Here is a 20,440-nt window from a genome sequence, read left to right on the forward strand (position 1 = left end):
TGACAAAACGGATTGCACTGTGATAGACTGCATCCAATTTGTTGAGTAGGGTATTGGAGGCTATTTTGTAAATGACATCGCCGAAGTCGAGGATGGTCAGTTTTACAAGGGTATGTTTGGCAGCATGAGTGAAGGATGCTTTGTTGCGAAATAGGAAGCCAATTCTAGATTTAACTTTGGATTGGAGATGTTTGATGTGGGTCTGGAAGGAGAGTTTACAGTCTAACCAGACACCTAGGTATTTGTAGTTGTCCACGTATTCTAAGTCAGAGCCGTCCAGAGTAGTGATGTTGGACAGGCGGGCAGGTGCAGGCAGCGATCGGTTGAAGAGCATGCATTTAGTTTTACTTGTATTTAAGAGCAGTTGGAGGCCATGGAAGGAGAGTTGTATGGCATTGACGTCTGGAGGTTAGTTAACACAGTCTCCAAAGAAGGGCCAGAAGTATACAGAAGTACACCTCTGTGTAGAGGTGGATCAGAGACTCACCAGCAGCAAGAGCGACATCATTGATGTATACAGAGAAGAGAGTCGGTCCAAGAATTGAACCCTGTGGCACCCCCATAGAGACTGCCAGAGGTCCGGACAGCAGACCCTCCGATTTGACACACTGAACTCTATCAGAGAAGTAGTTGGTGAACCAGGCGAGGCAATCATTTGAGAAACCAAGGCTGTCGAGTCTTCCGATGAGGATGTGGTGATTGACAGAGTCAAAAGCCTTGGCCAGATCAATTAATACGGCTGCACAGTAATGTTTCTTATCGATGGCGGTTAAGATATCGTTTAGGACTTTGAGCATGGCTGAGGTGCACCCATGACCAGCTCTGAAACCAGATTGCATAGCAGAGAAGGTATGGTGAGATTCAAAATGGTCGGTAATCTGTTTGTTGACTTGGCTTTCGAAAGACCTTAGAAAGGCAGGGTAGGATAGATATAGGTCTGTAGCAGTTTGGGTCAAGAGTTTCTCCCCCTTTGAAGAGGGGGATGACCGCAGCTGCTTTCCAATCTTTGGGAATCTCAGACAACACGAAAGAGAGGTTGAACAGGCTAGTAATATGGGTGGCAACAATTTCGGCAGATAATTTTAGAAAGAAAGGGTCCAGATTGTCTAGCCCGGCTGATTTGTAGGGTCCAGATTTTGCAGCTCTTTCAGAACATCAGCTGACTGGATTTGGGAGAAGGAGAAATGGGGAAGGCTTGGGCGAGTTGCTGTGGGGGTGCAGTGCTGTTGACCGGGGTAGGAGTAGCCAGGTGGAAAGCATGGCCAGCCGTAGAAAAATGCTTATTGAAATTCTCAATTATAGTGTATCTAACTACCTCATCCCCTTCCTCTATTTATTTATTTATTTTGCTCCTTTGCACCCTAGTATCTCTACTTGCACATTCATCTTCTGCACATCTACCACTCCAGTGTTTAATTACTATATTGTAATTACTTCGCCACCATGGCCTATTTATTGCCTTACCACCCTTATCCTACCTCATTTGCACATGCTGTATATAGACTTTTTCTAATGTATTATTGACCGTATGTTTTGTTTATTCCATGTGTAACTCTGTGTTGTTGTATGTGTCGAACTGCTTTGCTTTATCTTGGCCAGGTCCCAGTTGCAAATAAGAACTTGTTCTCAACTAGCCTACCTGGTTAAATAAAGGTGAAATAAAAATAAATAAATACACCCTCTCATGGGTCAAGCCCTTCAGGAAGACCACATGAGACATACACTACATGACCAAAAGTATGTGGACACCTGCTCGTTGAACATCTCATTTCAAAATCATGGGCATTAATATGGAGTTGGTCCCCCCTTTCCTGCTATAATAGCCTCCACTCTTCTGGAAAGGATTTCCACTAGATGTTGGAACATTGTTGAGGGGACATGCTTCCATTCAGCCACAAGAGCATTGGTGAAGTCAGGCGCTGATGTAGGGAGATTAGGGCTTGCTCGCAATCGGTGTCCAATTCATGAAAAAGGTGTTTGATGGGGTTGAGGTCAGGGCTCTGTGCAGGCCAGTCAAGTTCTTCCACACCGATCTGTACAAACCATTTCTTTATGGACCGCTTTGTGCATGTGGGCATTGTCATGCTGAAACACAAAAGGACCTTCTCCAAACTGTTGCCACAAATTACAGAATCATCTAGCATGTTATTGTATGCTGTAGCGTTAAGATTTCCCTTCACTGGAACTAAGGGGCCAAGTCCGGGCTCTGCCTGGGACACTCAAGGACATTCAGAGACTTGTCCTGAAGCCACTCCTGTGGTACTCCTTGGCTGTGTGCTTAGGGTCGTTGTCCTGTTGGAAGGTGAACCTTCGCCCCAGTGTCACGCCCTGGCCATAGAGTGGCTTTTATTATTTATTTTGTTTAGGCCAGGGTGTGACTAGGGTGGGCATTCTAGTTTCTTTATTTCTATGTTTTGACCGGGAATGGTTCTCAATCAGGGACAGCTGTCTATCGTTGTCTCTGATTGGGAATCATACTTAGGCAGCCTTTTTTCCCCACCTGTGTTTTGTGGGTAGTTGTTTTCTGTATAGTTTATGCACCTTACAGAACTGTTTCGGTTTTCCCTCTGTTTATTTTGTTCGACACTTACCACGCTGCGCTTTGGTCCGATCCTCATTACGACAAGAGCCGTGACACCCAGTGTGAGGTCCTGAGTGCTCTAGAGCAGGTTTTCATCAAGGATCTTTCTGTACTTTGCTCTGTTCATCTTTCCCTCGATCCTGACTAATCTCCCAGGCCCTGCTGCTGAAAAACATCCCACAGCATGATGCAGCCACCACCATGCTTCACCATAGGGATGGTGCCAGGTTTCCTCCAGGCGTGCCATAAAGGCCTGATGAGGAGAAAAATAACAATTTAATCGATTTCAGAATAAGGCCATAATTTAACAAAATGTGGAGAAAGTAATGGGGTCTGAATACTATAATTATAACTTTTCACCACCATTTCCAGATAATATTAGTCACAAAAAGATCCCACCATGTTGAAAGAACAAATTAGGCCTATTTGTCGGCATTTACAACAATTACACCAAAACTTTCTATCACAGCTGTCGTGTTTATTTTAATTTTATACATATTACTTTACAAACATAAAAACGGTGGATAGAAACGTGGATAATGTTAATCCATTCGTTTAACAACTAAATTACTCGGAGTTTGAGTCGATCCCAACTGAGCTTAGTTTCGACCTTCGCCATTTTAGACCCGTTGGAGCTGCCATTTGACAACAGGAGCACCAGGCTACTGTAGGCCTATGCACAGAATGGTTCAACTAAATAGGACGGAATGGTCACATTACTACACTAGATTTAGCCTGTCCAGATTTAGGCATATTTCGGGAACGAAGGCGTTATGTTTCTATCAAGAAAGTTCAACCCTGTGGTCCCCCTACCTACCCCCATGGTGTTTTTATAGTCCTAAATGTTGTTTTGTCGTGGAACGTGATTAATATGTGGGTACATTCGGTTACTTCCTTTTAGTGGCCACACTAGAAAGTTCGATCATCTGAGATGTTGAGTAAATTTCGCCTAGATCCGTTTTGATGGGCTTTTTGTCTGCAACACCTTGTGGCTCTCAAAATGTCGTAAACACAACCCTACAATGATACAACAATAGATTACGATGTTTCGCCTACGATTCTGACTTGGAAACTGTAAAACAGTTAGTGTTTCCATTTTTTCGGTGGTTGGCGGGCGCAAATAGCTAAAGCATAGTTTGCGTAATTGCGCACGAAGCGGGTTCGGCTGGTTCACGTAGTCCAACCCCACTCAACATTAGCATAGAGAAATCATTGGTTGGAATCCCGCCAACGCCAGACATTATCATAGAGAGATCATTGGTTGGAATCCCGCGGACGAAACATAGCTATGGGTCTTCTGTACAGCTGCAGCGAGTTAAATATCCCGTATTCCCTGAGCCAAAGGGATGAGTAGCTAGCTTGGCCAAACAACAGACCACGAGTTTGGGACATTGAAAACGCCGTGAAAAGGAAAGGAGAGCGAGGTGAGCGCACATGTCTGAACATTTTCGATATATCGTAATCAAATAGACAAGTAGCATAGCTCATAGCCTCACATGAACTTTTACCAGGTTGTATTGTACTTTTTACGTTCACCAAGCTTTATAAATAGCATAAGTTACACATATAACAATGTAATTGAATGTTATATGGTTTTCTTTTACCAATATGTCCAAATAAATTATTATTGCTTTGAATGCTGAGAAATATATGTTTTGCGATTTTGTCTACAGTTTACCAGCCTTGTTGAAAACACTAGTTAAATATTGTTCTAAATAACGTTCTAATAACATGTGGGGCACCTGAAGAAACACTTCTGCGTTTGTTCGGTTCACTCACGTTTTCTCTTAACACTGCATGGTTACTATACACGTGGCTGTTGGGTCAGCATTGGTCCAAATACAATACATTCCTTCGGTGTTTTTGCGGGAAAATAATATGAGCATGCGTAAGTTTAGCCCTTGGCGATTTGTGTAAACATTTTAAAATCAGAACATTTGACTATAGTAACTGTTAATATAGGCTATTTGAACATTCAGGAAGTTAACGCGAAGCACGAATGCACAAAGCAAGAGCGCAGATGAATCGACACAATTTTACGACACCCTGAATCGTTCGAGAGCGATACAATGTTGCAGCAGCTATACGTGACACACTGTAGCGGTAGTTTACTTTTATTGCGATGTTCGATTCCTTCCCCCAACCTTTACAATACGCAAATGGATGTTTACGTTGATGTTTACCAGTGCCTGAAAGTAGCCTTGTTCGTGGAGTGTGCACTCCGTACTGAATCTCAATTCATGCATTTAACACATACTATCACTTATACAAATACTATGATCCTTGTTTTAGTTATTAAGCTACATTGTTATTGATATGTGGTTTTGCTACAGGTGGAGACCTGGAGATGGCAGTGAATGTCCAAGTCAAGCCTGGTGAGAAACACAACCGCTATGAGCTGCTGGCTTGGCTCAATGAATCTCTACAGACCAGGTTCACGAAGGTGGAGCAAACATGCTCAGGTAGGCTAGATGCTCATTGTACACCCTGTTGACAAATTCTCTAGGCCCATGTATTGTCTCTAGATAATACACTGTTATGTGTCTGATGTCATACTTAGAGAACATTCCTCTACATCAATGTTTTAAACTTTTATTTAACCAGGTAGGCCAGTTGAGAAGTTACCATGTAAAACAATCATAGTTCGCTATTTTGCATGAGTTTCAGGGATGGGGGGGGTAAGACTCTAAATGTGTGTGTTCCAGGTGCTGCGTTCTGCCAGCTGATGCATTGGCTGTTCCCTGGTTCTGTGGACGTACAGAGAGTGAGGTTCCATGCCAGTGATGAGGTGGATGCCCGTCACAACTACAGTGTGCTGCAGGCCGGCTTCGGGAGGAGTGGGGTGATCAAAGTGAGTTACACTACAGCCATACACCCGTTAATGATATACTGCAGTCTGGTAGGACTGTGTGTAATCTGCACACAACTTCTTCATTCCATTGCTCTTACACATGTGTAGCAACACTGCAATTACTCTAGTAATAACATGGTGTTATTACATATTATACACTGCTCAAAAAAATAAAGGGAACACTCAAATTACACATCCTAGATCTGAATGAAATATTCTTATTAAATACTTTTTTCTTTACATAGTTGAATGTGCTGACAACAAAATCACACAAATTATCAATGGAAATCAAATTGATCAACCCATGGAGGTCTAGATTTGGAGTCACACTCAAAATTAAAGTGGAAAACCACACTACAGGCTGATCCAACTTTGATGTGATGTCCTTAAAACAAGTCAAAATGAGGCTCCGTAGTGTGTGTGGCCTCCACGTGACTGTATGACCTCCCTACAACGCCTGGGCATGCTCCTGATGAGGTGGCGGATGGTCTCCTGAGGGATCTCCTCCCAGACCTGGACTAAAGCATCCGCCAACTCCTGGACAGTCTGTGGTGCAACGTGGCACAGACTGGTGGATGGAGCGAGACATGATGTCCCAGATGTGCTCAATTGGATTCAGGTCTGGGGAACGGGTGGCCAGTCCATAGCATCAATGCCTTCCTCTTGCAGGAACTGCTGACACACTCCAGCCACATGAGGTCTTGCATTAGGAGGAACCCAGGGCCAACCGCACCAGCATATGGTCTCACAAGGGGTCTGAGGATCTCCTCTCGGTACCTAATGGCAGTCAGGCTACCTCTGGCAAGCACATGGAGGGCTGTGCGCCCCCCCCCCCCAAAGAAATGCTGACCCACCGCCAAACCGGTCATGTTGGAGGATGTTGCAGGCAGCAGAACGTTCTCTACGGTGTCTCCAGACTGTCACGTCTGTCACATGTGCTCAGTGTGAACCTGCTTTCATCTGTGAGGAGCACAGGGCGCCAGTGGCGTATTTGCCAAACTTGGTGTTCTCTGGCAAATGCCAAACGTCCTGCACGGTGTTGGGCTGTAAGCACAACCCCCAACTGTGGATGTCGGGCCCTCATACCACCCTCATGGAGTCTGTTTCTGACTGTTTGAGCAGACACATGCACATTTGTGGCCTGCTGGAGGTCATTTTGCAGGGCTCTTGCAGTGCTCCTCCTTGCACAAAGGCGGAGGTAGCGGTCCTGCTGCTGGGTTGTTGCCCTCCTACGGCCTCCTCCACGTCTCCTGATGTACTGGCCTGTCTCCTGGTAGCGCCTCCATGCTCTGGACACTACGCTGACACACAGCAAACCTTCTTGCCACAGCTCGCAATGATGTGCCATCTTGGATGACCTGCACTACCTGAGCCACTTGTGTGGGTTGTAGACTCCGTCTCATGCTACCACTAGAGTGAAAGCACCGCCAGCATTCAAAAGTGACCAAAACATCAGCCAGGAAGCATAGAAACTGAGAAGTGGTCTGTGGTCACCACCTGCAGAACCACTCCTTTATTGGGGGTGTCTTGCTAATTGCCTATAATTTCCACCTGTTGTCTATTCCATTTGCACAACAGCATGTGAAATGTATTGTCAATCAGTGTTGCTTCCTAAGTGGACAGTTTGATTTCACAGAAGTGTGATTGACTTGGAGTTACATTGTGATGTTTAAGTGTTCCCTTTATTTTTTTGAGCAGTGTATATGTAATCTAGTACTTATTACATTTTATAACAGGCATATTGTTACATGTGATTTAATAATGTTGTGTAAAATCTCTCCTCCCCCAGTCAATCCCAGTGGAGGGTCTGATCGGAGGGAGCTCTGAGGCGAGCCTGGACTTCCTACAGTGGTTCAAGGTGTTCTTTGACTCCAACCACAATGGCCAGGAGTATGATGCTCTGGAGTCGCGGGCTGGTCAGAGCATGCCACCTGCTAATGCTGCTAAACAGCCACAAAGACCCAAAGCCCTGACACAACCTGATTTCTGTGAGACTCAACTTCACTCTCTCTCTGTTCTATTCTTTTGTTTTTTCGTGTGAATTGCTAGTATGAAATTCTAGTCCACTGTATCCACTTTATTTGTGTTTTGGTTTCTCAATGTTGTCATTTGTCACCCACAGCTAGGGAAGTGGAGATGTCTGAGGGGCCCTGGCAGAACCAGGAAATGGCACTGGATGTTCAAACAGCAGAGGAGGAGAAGGAGGATACATTTTTCCATTTCAGCCCCAGCCTGCTGCAGCTCATCCAGAAGCACTGGCCCAGCCCAGCAAAGCACGGGACAGAACTTACCCAGGATCAGGTAGCCAGACACGTTCTGGGTCAGAAATACCCTCAGGACATCACCGCTGCCTGCTCCCAGACCCCCTACTGCCTCTACCTGTACCGAGGTGTGGAGCTGGGAGGGGATGGAGACCGGGAGACGGCCAGTGTGCTCCTGATTGGCTACTTTGACCAGAGGTCAGGGGTCAAGCATGTGCGCCTGCTAGACACCCTTCAGCCCAGGGATGCCACAGTGTCAGCTGGTACAGCCGAGCTGAACTGTCTGGTGGAGACTCTGAGGAGGTTTGAGCTCCCCTTGGCGAACTTGGCTGTGTTCTACTGTGGAGACTCAGGGCTGAGCCAGGTGTTGGTGACCGGGCTCAGGGCCCTGAACCCTGGGCTGGTGTCCCTCTGTGGTCTCCCTGGCCTGGCTGGACGGGCGTGTCAAGTGGGCGTGAGTGCGCTGCCGGAGTCGGTCCTGGAGCTGGTTAGAAACATCCACCACCACTACTCCACCTGCCCCACCACCAACGACAACCTCAAGGAGATATTTGCCGATGTGACATCCTTGGACCCTCTCCTTCCCCTGTCGTCCCAGTGCCTTTTCCTGGGCAGGACAGTGCAGAGGATGGCAGACGCCTGGCCCGAGCTGCTCCAGTACTTTGAGTCCCGGGGCAATGAGGGGGACGCGGAGCAAGTGTGTGCCCGTCTAAGGGACCTAAAAGTCAGACTGAGCCTGCTGTTCCTGGGGCAAGCCTTGGAGCCCCTCTGTGCCTTCCAGGAGCTCCTTGAATGGGGCGACTCTGATGTGGCCAACATCCTACAGCAGGCCTCCAGCCTGGTGCACTCCTATGCAGCCAGTTTCCTCCGCTCGCCCGCCGTGGACCGCTTCCTCAGGCGGCGGGAGCCCACGCTCCTTGCCAACGAGAAGGATCACCTCCTGAGGGTGGATGTGAATACGGGCGCCCGCGTGAAGGACTTCCTGTCAGAACATCAGGCAGAACTCGACGACGATGTCGTAGACTCTTTCCTGGAGAGCAGTGTCTCCTTCTACAAGGCCACCACCTGGAGCCTGATGAAGAGCCTGCCACTACCCAACGTGGCCCTGAAGAACATTCCCATCTTGCTGAGGCCTGCTGGGAGGCTGGAGGTGACGAGTAGGGTAGTGGCCGAGCTGGGGTCCCTCATGGGGCTGTGTGGAGTCCCGGGGGACATGGCCCTGCTGACCGATGAGTTCCTGGAGTATATGATCTCAGAGGGTGAGAAGCCTACCGCCGACTCTCCCACCCCTGGGCCCACGGTGGAGCAGCACTGGAAACAGGTGCTGAGAACCATGGGAAAGACATCTATCCTACGGAGGCTGATCTGTAGCCTGCTTACTCTCCTCTCTGGCTCTCTGCAAAGGGACAAGGTCTTCGCTCGGGTGTGTAGCTAACTGGACTAGACGGCACTGTTTGGGAAATTATGTTGGTGTGTTAGCTCTGCTGTAATGTGTGACTATAGTAGTAGCATATTGTTTTGCAATGTAGAACATACCATTTTTTATGTTTTGTTTCTGTCTGTTAATGTGTTGGTATGGATGTCTTTTATGTGTCCAGGCTAACTTGCTTGGTGATGGTAGTCGGGATGAGGATGACTGGCTCACAGAACGCAGTGAGGATGAAGGCATACCCTCATCACCCTCAAGTCCTCTAAAACAGGAGAGTAACTCATCTGGTAAGATTGTACTATATATTTACCGGAATGTGACACTTGACAAACTGTTTATTTGGAGCAGAGGTCTCCAGCTCTGTTTCTGTGTGCAGGCTTTTGTTCCAGCCCAGCAGTAACAGACTCAATTCAACTAAGCCTCTCTCCAGACTGAAGGCCATTATTTGTTTATTTGACACAAGTGTGTGAGTGCTAGGCTGGAACAAACATTGCATACCCTGTAGGTGAGTACGGATATTCTGTATATTTAATAATTCCGATTGTTCCTATTGTTCAAGATTTGATTGACATCACAGAGCCTGCTGAGACAGACACAAGACCAGGTAAGGATAGCACTGAGAATCACATACACTCATTAAAGGATCATTGTCAGACAATTGTATGAATATTGTATATATCCTAAAAAAAATATTGACCTCTTTGCAATTTGCCCACAATGGCAGCGCTAAAGACAACTGAGTCTATTGAAATTATTGTTCTCGATGATAGCGACGATGACGTTATTTGGACTGAGACCATACAGCACAAGGTACATTATATTTTTGTTTAAATCTATTTACTTTTATATAAAATATGATTATGTGCATATATTATGGAAGCATAATATAAGTGTTTCTCTCACTGACCCCCAGCTTAAAAATGACAATGCCCTGCCAATGGCCACATCCACCCCTGAAGGACCATCTAAGACATCCTCCTGCCTGTACGAGGTAGGTACTGTTGACTCCATCAACAACAGATTGTAACTGTTAATATATTAAATTATACTGTTATGTATGTACAGTGGCAAGAAAAAGTATGTGAACCCTTTGGAATTATCTGGATTTCTGCATAAAGTCACAACAACAGACAAACAGTCTGCTTAAACTAATAAAACAAACTATTGTATTTGTCTTGTCTATATTCAATATATCATTTAAACATTCACAGTGTAGGTTGGGAAGAGTATGTGAACCCAGGAGTCGGCTAACCTGGGGTACAATCATTGAGACGAAATTGGAGATGTTGGTTAGAGGTGCCCTGCCCTATAAAAAACACTCTCAAAATTTGAGTTTGCTATTCACACGAAGCATTGCCTGATGTGAACCATGCCTTGAACAAAAGAGATCTCAGAATTGTTGACTTGCATAAAGCTGGAAAAGGTTACAAAAGTGTCTCTAAACCTTGATGTTCACCAGTCCACGTTAAGACAAATTGTCTATAAATGGAGAAAGTTCAGCACTGTTGCTACTCTCCCTAGGAGTGGCCATCCTGCAAAGATGACTACAAGAGCACAGCGCAGAATGCTGAATGAGGTTAAGAATCCTAGTGTCAGCTAAAGACTTTAAAAAAATCTCTGGAACATGCTAACATCTCTGTTAACGAGTCTATGATACGTAAAACGGTAAACAAGAATGTTGTTCATGGGAGGACACCACTGAAGAAGCAACTGCTGTACAAAAAAAACATAACTGCACGTCTGAAGTTCACAAAAGAGTATCTAGATGTTCCACAGCGCTATTGGCAAAATATTCTGTGGCCAGATGAAACTGAAGTTGAGTTGTTTGGCAGGAACACACCACTATGTGTGGAGAAAAAAGGGTACAGCACACCAACATCAACCTCATCCCAACTGTAAAGTATGGTGGAGGGTGCATCATGGTTTGGGGCTACTTTGCTTCCTCAGGGCCTGGACAGCTTTCTATCATCAACTGAAAAATGAATTCAAGTTTATTAAGACATTTTGCAGAGACTGTAAGGCTATCTGTCCGCCAATTGAAGCTCAACAGAAGTTGGGTGACGCAACAGGACAATGACCCAAAACACAGAAGTAAATCAACTGAAGAAAATACATCTTCTGGATTGGCCCAGTCAGAGTCCTGACCTCAACCCAATTGAGATGCTGTGGCATGTCCTCAAGAGAGCGGTTCATGCCAGACATCCCAAGAATATTGCTGAACTGAAACAGTTTTGTAAAGAGGAATTGTGACGCAGTCTCCTCTGAAGAGTTGATGTGTCTGTTACTTGAACTCTGTGAATGTCACTTATACTCCCTCTCCGGCCTCTAGGTCATCAGGCTGCTGACTATCCAGCACACCTGTCACCATTGTCTCGTACACCTGTGCCTCATGTCACTCACCTGGACTCCATAATCTCCTTGAATATCTTCCCTATAGCTGTCACTCCCCTTGGATCTTTACTCTGGTGTTAATGACTCTGTTTTCATGTTGTGTGTTTGTTTCGTGTTTATTTTATTTATTAAAACACTCACTCCCTGAACTTGCTTCCCGACTCTCAGCGCACTCGTTCCAGGAATGGTCCAAAATTCCTCCTGACTGTTGTGCAGGTCTGATCCGCAACTACAGAAAATGTTTGGTTGAGGTTATTGCTGCCGAAGTAGGGTCAACCAGTTATTAAAACCAAGGGTTCACATTAGAGGTCGACCGATTTATGATTTATTTTTTTCAATGCCGATACCGACTTATTGGAGGACCAAGAAAGCCGATACCGATTAATCGGCCAATTTAAAGAAACGTATTTGTAATAATGACAATTACAACAATACTGAATTAACACTTATTTTAACTTACTATATATAATACATCAATAAAATCAATTTAGCCTCAAGTAGATAATTTGGTTGAAATAATGCAAAAATAAAGTGTTGGAGAAGAACGTAAAAGTGCGGTATGTGCCATGTAAGAAAGCTAACGTTTCAGTTCCTTGCTCAGAACATGAGAACATATGAAAGCTGGTGGTTCCTTTTAACGAGTCTTCAATATTCCCAGCTAAGAAGTTTTAGGTAGTTATTATAGGACTATTTCCCTCTATACCATTTGTATTTCATTAACCTTTGACTATTGGATGTTCTTATAGGCACTTTAGTATTGCCAGTGTAACACTATAGCTTCCGTCCCTCTCCTCGCTCGATTCGGCAACACAACGACAACTGCCACCACATCGAAGCAGCGTTACCCATGCAGAGCAAGGGAAACGACCACCCCAAGGCTCAGAGCGAGTGAAGTTTGAGAAACTATTAGTGCATGCTAACTAGCCAGCCATTTCACTTCGGTCACACCAGCCTCATCTCGGGAGTTGATAGGTTTGAAGTCATAAACAGCGCAACGAAGAGCTGCTGGCAAAACGCACGAAAGTGCTGTTTGAATTAATGTTTACACGCCTGCTTCTGCCTACCACCACTCAGTCAGATACTTAGATGCTTGTATGCTCAGTCAGATTATATGCAACACAGGACACGCTAGATAATATCTAGTAATATCATCAACCATGTGTAGTTAACTAGTGATTATGATTGATTGTTTTCATAAGAAGTTTAATGCTAGCTAGCAACTTACCTTGGCTTACTGCATTTGGCAGTCTCCTTGCGGAGTGCAACGAGAGAGGCAGGTCGTTATTGCGTTGGACTAGTTAACTAAGGTTGCAAGATTGGTTCCCCCGAGCTGACAAGGTGAAAATATGTCTTTCTGCCCCTGAACGAGGCAGTTAGCCTAGGAACGGTGGGTTGTCATTGAAAATAATATGTTCTTAACTGACTTGCCTAGTTAAATAAAGGTGTACAAAAAAACATTTGGCAAATCGGCCCCCTAAAAATACCGATTTCTGATTGTTATGGAAACTTGAAATCGGCCCCAATTAATCGGCCATTCCGATTAATCGGTCGACCTCTAGTTCACATACTTTTCCCGCCCTGTACTGTGAATGTTTACACGGCGTGTTCATTAAAGATATGTACACGTGTAATTGTGTGTTATTTAGTTTAAGCAGACTGTCTATTGTTGTGACTTAGCTGGAGTTCAAATTTGATGACCAATTTATGCAGAAGTCCAGGTAATTCCAAAGGGTTCACGCACTTTTTCTTGCCAAGATCTTATACATTTGTTAAGTAATATTATGTTATTCGTCTTGAAATTCTCTCTACTTAACTGAAGTGTGTAAAATAATCCTTTCTCTTTTCTGATTTACATTATCATGGCAGTTAGCTTTGAGGCCAACAATGGTACATATCAATGTATTTCGGTGTTCAATCTCACCAGATTTGTTTTGTGGTGTATGGCTGACTGTGCTGTAGGATGAGAAGGGCTACAATGTGGGGGATCTGGTATGGGGACAGATAGAGGGATTCTCCCTGTGGCCAGGGACTGTCCAACCCTGGAAGGGACGGCGGGCAGCCAACCGCATCCGGAAAGTTGAATGGTTTGGGGCTGGCATGTTTTCCGAGGTGAGGGGGGAGAAAGACATTGTGTTTTTGTTTTCAGTGTTTGTGAGTTATGAGTGTCCATATTTGATGGACAATAATGTTTTTTAAATTAAATTGTAAAGGTGAATTGTTGTGCCTATCACTCAGTGAAATTCTGTCTGTTTCAGATAAATACCCGGGGACTGCTGCCATTTGGATCGTTTGCACAATGTTTCTGCGCAAATAGCTTCGCCACCCTTGTCACGTACAGGGATGCTATGTTCCAGTCTTTACAGGTCAGTCTGTATCTCTGCTTGTGTATGATTGTGATTTGTATGTGTGTATCCCACCTGATTGTGTTAATATGTAACCGTGTAGGTGGCTGCTTCAAGATGTAGGAAGGTGTTTTCCCTGGGTTCAGAGAAGCAGGAGGAGCACCTCAGGGAAATGGTGGACTGGGCCTTCGGCGGTTTCAAACCCTCTGGCCCAGATGGGTTCCAACCACCACTCCAGACAGAGGGTAAGCTAAGAGGCTGACTAACATATCATTCTGTATCTACCCACTGGCCACACACTGGTTGAGCCAATGTGGTTCACACGTCATTTCAATTAAATTACGTTGAACCAATGTGGGATAGACGTTAAACTGGCTGTCTGTGCCTAGTGGATATTACATACATGATCCCTCTTTCATTTTGAAGATGTCATAAGAACTTGTATGAAAATAAATAGATATATTTTGTCTTAACGGTGTACAGTATTTTGATGATAATGATTTTACAGCTAAAGGGATTGCTAATGGGAAGCAACCGGACCAAAAAAAGGCAACATCCATCAACAGCGAACTGCACAACCTGAGCCAGGTGTCTGTGTGTCTCACCAAGCTCTCGCTGAACCTGGACAACGGCACCTTCAACCTCAGGCAGGAGGAGGATGCAGGTGCCTCGTCCAACATGGAGAAAAATGATCAAAATCCAGACTGCCAGCCACCACTCAAAAAACAAAAGCAGCAGTCCAACAAAAAAGAAGACCCAGGCTACGTCTATGAACAGCCGGATCAGAAATACAGAGGTGGGCCTTCTCTACTCTTTCTTCACGCTGATATATACTCTGTTAATAATTGTTTAAAATCACTTCCAACGGCGTTATTTCCTATTTGTTTACTTTTCTCAATGCACTCTGCACACATTTAATATACTGTATTTTGTATCTTTATTTTCTCAGAGGAGATGGTTCAAAGGGTACAGAAGAAAAGACTGGACATTGAAGGTGAGAGCTTGTGCTGACATGGACACTTTTGTATTAAATAGTGGTATTGTGTTGGAAGTCTGTTTCCTTCATTGTTTTGTTCACTCACTTAGAAAATTACAATCTTCCAAAGCTTTCTGCCTGTGCTGTATGGCTGACGATATAGAGATTTTCCATCCACTGTTTGAAGGAAGCCTTTGCCTTAAATGCAAGGTAAAGCAAAACATATATTCATCTTGTGGTTCTTGCTACATTTCACCATGTTGTAGAGGTCAGAGAGGTTACAAAAACATACAGTACCAGTCAAAAGTTTGGACACACCTACTCATTCATGGGTTTTTCTTTATTTGGACTATTTGAGATTCTTCAAAGTAGCCACCCTTTGCCTTGATGACAGCGTTGCACACTCTTGGCATTCTCTCAACCAGCTTCACCTGGAATGCTTTTCCAACAGTCTTGAAGGAGTTCCCACATATGCTGAGCACTTGTTGGCAGCCAAGGTGAAGCTGGTTGAGAGAATGCCAAGAGTGTGCAACACTGTCATCAAGGCAAAGGGTGGCTACTTTCAAGAATCTCAAATATATTTTGATTTGTTTAACACTTTTGTTTACTACATGATTCCATATGTGTTATTAAAGGAAAAACCCTTGAATGAGTAGGTGTGTCCAAACTTTTGACTGGAACTGTATATGTTAAACTAAATGTATATTGGGTGTGTTGCCTCCATTTTTTTCAGATGGTCATGTCTTCCCTAGTTGTGCCAATTCCTAAATCTTTATATGGGAAGTTATAACACTGACTACTCTTCCCTACAGGATAACTTCACTGAGACTCTCTATCGATACGATGAGGATGGCTACCAGTCATACTGTACAGTGTGCTGTGCTGGCCTGGAGGTCATCCTCTGTGGGAACGACAGCTGCTGCCGGTGAGTAACAGTATTTGCTACTAACGCTCTCTGGTGGAAGAGGGACCGTCCTTCCCATTCTCACTTCACCAGCCTCCTATGCCATTGTTTACTCTAAACCTTCCCGACATGGGTCATGTTCTAACATATGTCTTCTCCCAGCTCCTACTGTTTGGACTGCCTAAACATCTTGGTTGGCCCAGGTACCTTTGACTCTCTGAAGGAGGTGGATCCATGGATCTGCTACCTGTGTGAACCACACAATGCCCACGGTGCCCTAAAACCCCGTCTTGACTGGAGCATCCGTGTCCAGGAGTTTTTTGCAAATAACAGTGCCTTTCAGTTTGTGAGTGGTGGTTGTAGCGTTACCTTAGAATGGAATGCTTTTTGTTTTGATTTGATCTATTAGTAACATTCATTTACATACCGGTACTGCTCTTACTGGTCAATAACCGAATGACTGTGCTAAACCTTTGCCCTCTCTAGGAGCCCGATCGGGTATACCCGTCCATCCCTGCCAACCTGCGTCGACCAATCAGCGTCCTCTCACTGTTTGATGGGATTGGCACAGGTTAGCTGCTGCGCCGGAGTTCTTCCATTCTAATTCTACTCTGTGTTGTCCTGATTCTGCTGACAAAAATACTACTGTATTTGTTTTAATTCTACTATTATTTGTTCTGCTTCTACTATGAAGATCTTACTGTGAATATTTGACTATTCCATTTGATGCTAATTCTATTGTTTTTCAACTGTTCTGATTCTACTGTGAAAATTATACCCCTTTTTAAGGTCTAACGAGAAGAGGAACTTCAATAATCAGAGACTTTGCACAGTAGCACTTAACCAAAACAGACATCTGTTTTATTTGACCCTTAGGTTACTTGGTGCTGAAAGAGCTGGGATTCAAGGTGGACAAATATGTGGCCTCGGAGATCTGTTCGGAGTCCATTGCTGTTTCTGAGATCAACCATGAAGGCAAGATCATACATGTGGATGATGTCCGGCTCATCACCAAAGAGCACGTACGTCTTATGTGAGCACAGCATTTTTACTGTCGGTTTGAGACATTGGTCATTATTAAAACAGACCTCACTACTCTTGTCCAATGCAGATCCTAAAGTGGGGTCCGTTCGATCTGCTCATTGGTGGGAGCCCTTGCAATGATCTGGCCATGGTGAACCCAGCACGGAAGGGACTGTTTGGTATGTTTGGGACTTGAATAGTTTACCTTGTGAGATCAACAGAGTAAAAATATAATAAGTATTTTCTACACATTTTGTAGTGTGGCTTATAGACATTACCAGCAGAGTGCAGTGTACAACAGCGTGGTTAGTTTGGAATAGGCAAGTAGAGTGCAACATCTGTGTTAGCTCTAATGTGGATATCAGCTCTGCAATGTTCACTGCCTAGCTACAGTGCATAACCCGACTTCCCAGACTATTCCCCTGTGTTATGGGTGCTTATTAAATCTGTCATTCTGTCTGTAGAAGGGACGGGGAGGCTCTTCTTTGAGTATTACCGGCTTCTTCACATCATGAAGCCCAAAGAAGACGACCGGAGGCCGTTCTTCTGGTTTTTCGAGAACGTGGTGTTCATGAACAACCACCACAAGGTCGACATCTGCCGCTTCCTGGAGGTTAGCTAGCCCCATTCACTCTCCTCTTAGAACAGTTGTATCGTGCTGCGTACATTTTTGTCTCTGAAAATTGGGAATTCTAATGGGAAACTTAGGGTTCAAGCTTAAAACAAAATTTTGATGCTTATATTTCTGGGTCTTTGTGGTTTTGGTCTGGGTTATAGAATGAATGGGTTTGAAGTCAGAAAATCTAATAATTCACATGAACACAGCACCAGATCTCTTTATTTGTATACAAATCATACTGTCTAAATGTTCTGTAGTTTAGAACCCAAATAATAACTGACAGTCTGTTCTCAGTGCAACCCGGTTCTGGTGGATGCGGTGAAAGTGAGCCCGGCCCACAGAGCGCGATACTTCTGGGGCAACATCCCTGGGATGAACAGGTACGTGTCTGCACCCTGGACCAAACTAAACCACTCAGCTGATCCATGATCCTTTCTCATCAACCCCTTTGATTATTGAAACCATAGATTAAAATTATTTATTCAGTGCAATTGATCTCTATAGTCTACTGATATGTGGGTCTTCGCAAAAACCCAGGACCACACCAGTATGACACCATCTTTAGTCCCATCTCTGTGACTATTTGACCAGGTAGGCCAGTTGCGAACAAGTTCTCATTTACAACTGCAACCTGGCCAAGATAAAGCAAAGCAGTGCGACACAAACAACACAGAGTTACACATGGGATAAACAAACGTACAGTCAATAACACAATAGAAAAGTCTATATGTAGTAAGATTAGGGAGGTAAGGCAATAAATAGGCCATAGTGGTGAAATAATTACAATAATTATCTTCTTAGTGATGAGTCTGCCTCCTGCCTTTAGAAATCTTCTTAGAATTTGTTCGATGTGTCTGATTCTGTTCTAGACCCATCATTGCATCCCAGACCGACAAGGTTATTCTCCAGGACTGCCTTGAAAGGGGAAGAGTTGCCAAGGTCAGAAAATTTTTCAAATTAATTTTCTATTTAACTAGGAAGTCCCAATCTGATCCTCTTTGGTTCTTTTCAAATGTTTTATTTTTTTTCATTTGAGTTAGTCTACCCATCTTTCTTTAGAACCGGTGACTGTTTGTCCGAGCATTTCCTGGTGTCTTACTTTCTTGTTTTCCTTTGTTTATTTTCTTTTCTATTGCACAGTTCACAAAAGTGAGGACCATCACCACCAACCCGAACTCCCTCAAGCAGGGCAAGAACGTGAGCAAGCTCCCTGTGTCAGTGAAAGGTGTGGATGACAACCTGTGGATCACAGAATTAGAGAAGTAGGCATTTTGAAATATGGCATTTAATTTTTTTATCACTTTCCATTTTTTTTTATATATTTCAGTGGATATTAAAGATGTTCTCTTCTCTTCTGCCTTTCACTTCAAGGATCTTCGGCTTCCCCAAGCACTACACCGATGTAAAGAACATGAATCGCCAGCAGAGGCAGAAGGTGCTGGGGAAGTCCTGGAGTGTGCCTGTGATCCGCCATCTCTTTGCCCCACTGAAGGACTACTTTGCCTGCGAACAACTTCCCCCGTTCCTTTCGCAGCCATCTAGTTCCTCAGCAACAGCTATGGGGGAGGGGTCAATGGGTGGCCCATCATGGTGTAGTCCCCTGGAGTGACAGTCAGGTTCATCAAGGGCGCTTACACTCCTCCACCCTACGGGGCTGTGGCCAATAAGACAGAACTAAATTAACAGGGGAAAAAACTAAACAGAAAATACCCACAACAAAAAATCTACTTATCTGATCTTTTTTAATCTTTTAAGTGTTCTACTTAAACCCTTTTATGCATCTCTTTTATTATGTTCACACTGGTTTTCTTACCTGACACAAAGCCCAAGCAAGAAGAAAGAGCAGACACATCTTACTAAGACAAAGCTTCTTCATCATCACCGTTGGGTTCAGTCTGATTGTGTTGATAGTTCTGAGTTGGGATAATCCTCTCATTGGGTTATTATTCATTTGTCTCTTTTTATGGGAAAATACTTGATATTTGGCCTCTATTAGATGGCTTGAGATTTCATGTATGTTAGTTTTTTTATGAGGTCAATGGCCTCCCTACTATGAGCACTGTCACTTTCTGTGCAAGTCAAAGCTGTGACATGCAGGGATGTTCTCAACAAAGCTGGTTAGATCCAGCAAGACTACCTCTGTTGCTTTATGACAGCCATATGAGAAACACTCAAACATATCTGCTGCTAACAAGCCACCTTCTACTGTAAATATAATGTACCTTTGTAAATAGAATTGAAGTTGTTATGGTATGATACTACTGTAAATTTGGTCAGATATTGGATGTTTTTATAAGATTCCTTTATTGTGTGAAAGGAGGCAGACAGAATCATGGTCATTTTTTAAAAACTGAGTGCTATTGTGTTAAGCCCAGGGCTATATAGCGATGTCTTATTTAAAAATGAATAGTACAAATAAACATTATGAAATGTTTAATATGATGTCATGGTTGCGTTTTATTGTATCGTCAGTCATATGCATTGGGTGATTTAGCAAATGGTGATTGTAGTATGTGATACAAATGTAATCCAAATAGATTATTGTAATTAGTATAAGTTAAAGGTAGACTCAGCGATATGACGTAGATGCAGAAAGTAAACAGCATAGTGGGTCGATTTCCGCAACAACTAAGAGCGTTGGAGCGTGAGGCTCAACTTCTCAGCTGTTTTGGTACCCTGGCTACCACACTGAACAGCGTGAAGTGAACCCGTGCACATGCACAGATACTGTGAGAGAAGTCTTGCATCTCAATATCTGTGGTGCTGCTCGTGGCAACGTCACTGAGTCTACCTTACAATACTTGCCCAAAAGACCATCGGGTCACATATTTACATTTCAACCAGGCCTACCTCAAAGCAGCGAGCCGGTCAGCACTGGGAACAACCACTGGTCTTTCTTCATAATGAGCGCCAACATGTACTTTTTTTGTCAATCGGGTTCGGGTCTGATTGTTCTTGAGACAAGTAGTGTCACATCTAGTAATAAACACTACCAATGTTTTGCACCCAAGACGACCTCTAGTGCATACATTGCTTTGTAAGTGTGTAGGTTGTGGTCAAGCC

General features: G+C 44.0%; 1 protein-coding gene across 1 annotated transcript; it reads left to right on the forward strand.

The window, feature by feature from the left end:
- The first annotated feature begins 3,841 nt into the window (after nucleotides 1–3,841).
- LOC139368707 (uncharacterized) lies at nucleotides 3,842–19,811 on the forward strand. The gene is made up of 25 exons (XM_071107974.1): nucleotides 3,842–4,005; nucleotides 4,915–5,043; nucleotides 5,287–5,432; nucleotides 7,222–7,420; nucleotides 7,555–9,116; nucleotides 9,292–9,409; nucleotides 9,682–9,726; nucleotides 9,847–9,932; nucleotides 10,036–10,113; nucleotides 13,473–13,622; nucleotides 13,769–13,876; nucleotides 13,959–14,100; nucleotides 14,364–14,651; nucleotides 14,805–14,849; nucleotides 14,962–15,041; nucleotides 15,644–15,756; nucleotides 15,898–16,081; nucleotides 16,222–16,306; nucleotides 16,612–16,757; nucleotides 16,847–16,937; nucleotides 17,223–17,371; nucleotides 17,672–17,757; nucleotides 18,247–18,316; nucleotides 18,518–18,639; nucleotides 18,749–19,811. The coding sequence occupies exons 2-25, from the start codon at nucleotides 4,929–4,931 to the stop codon at nucleotides 18,984–18,986; spliced, it is 4,446 nt and encodes a 1,481-aa protein (XP_070964075.1). The 5' UTR covers nucleotides 3,842–4,005; nucleotides 4,915–4,928; the 3' UTR covers nucleotides 18,987–19,811.
- Nucleotides 19,812–20,440: the final 629 nt, after the last annotated feature.

Source organism: Oncorhynchus clarkii, chromosome 16, assembly GCF_045791955.1.
Source record: "Oncorhynchus clarkii lewisi isolate Uvic-CL-2024 chromosome 16, UVic_Ocla_1.0, whole genome shotgun sequence".
Taxonomy (NCBI): Eukaryota; Metazoa; Chordata; class Actinopteri; order Salmoniformes; family Salmonidae; genus Oncorhynchus; species Oncorhynchus clarkii.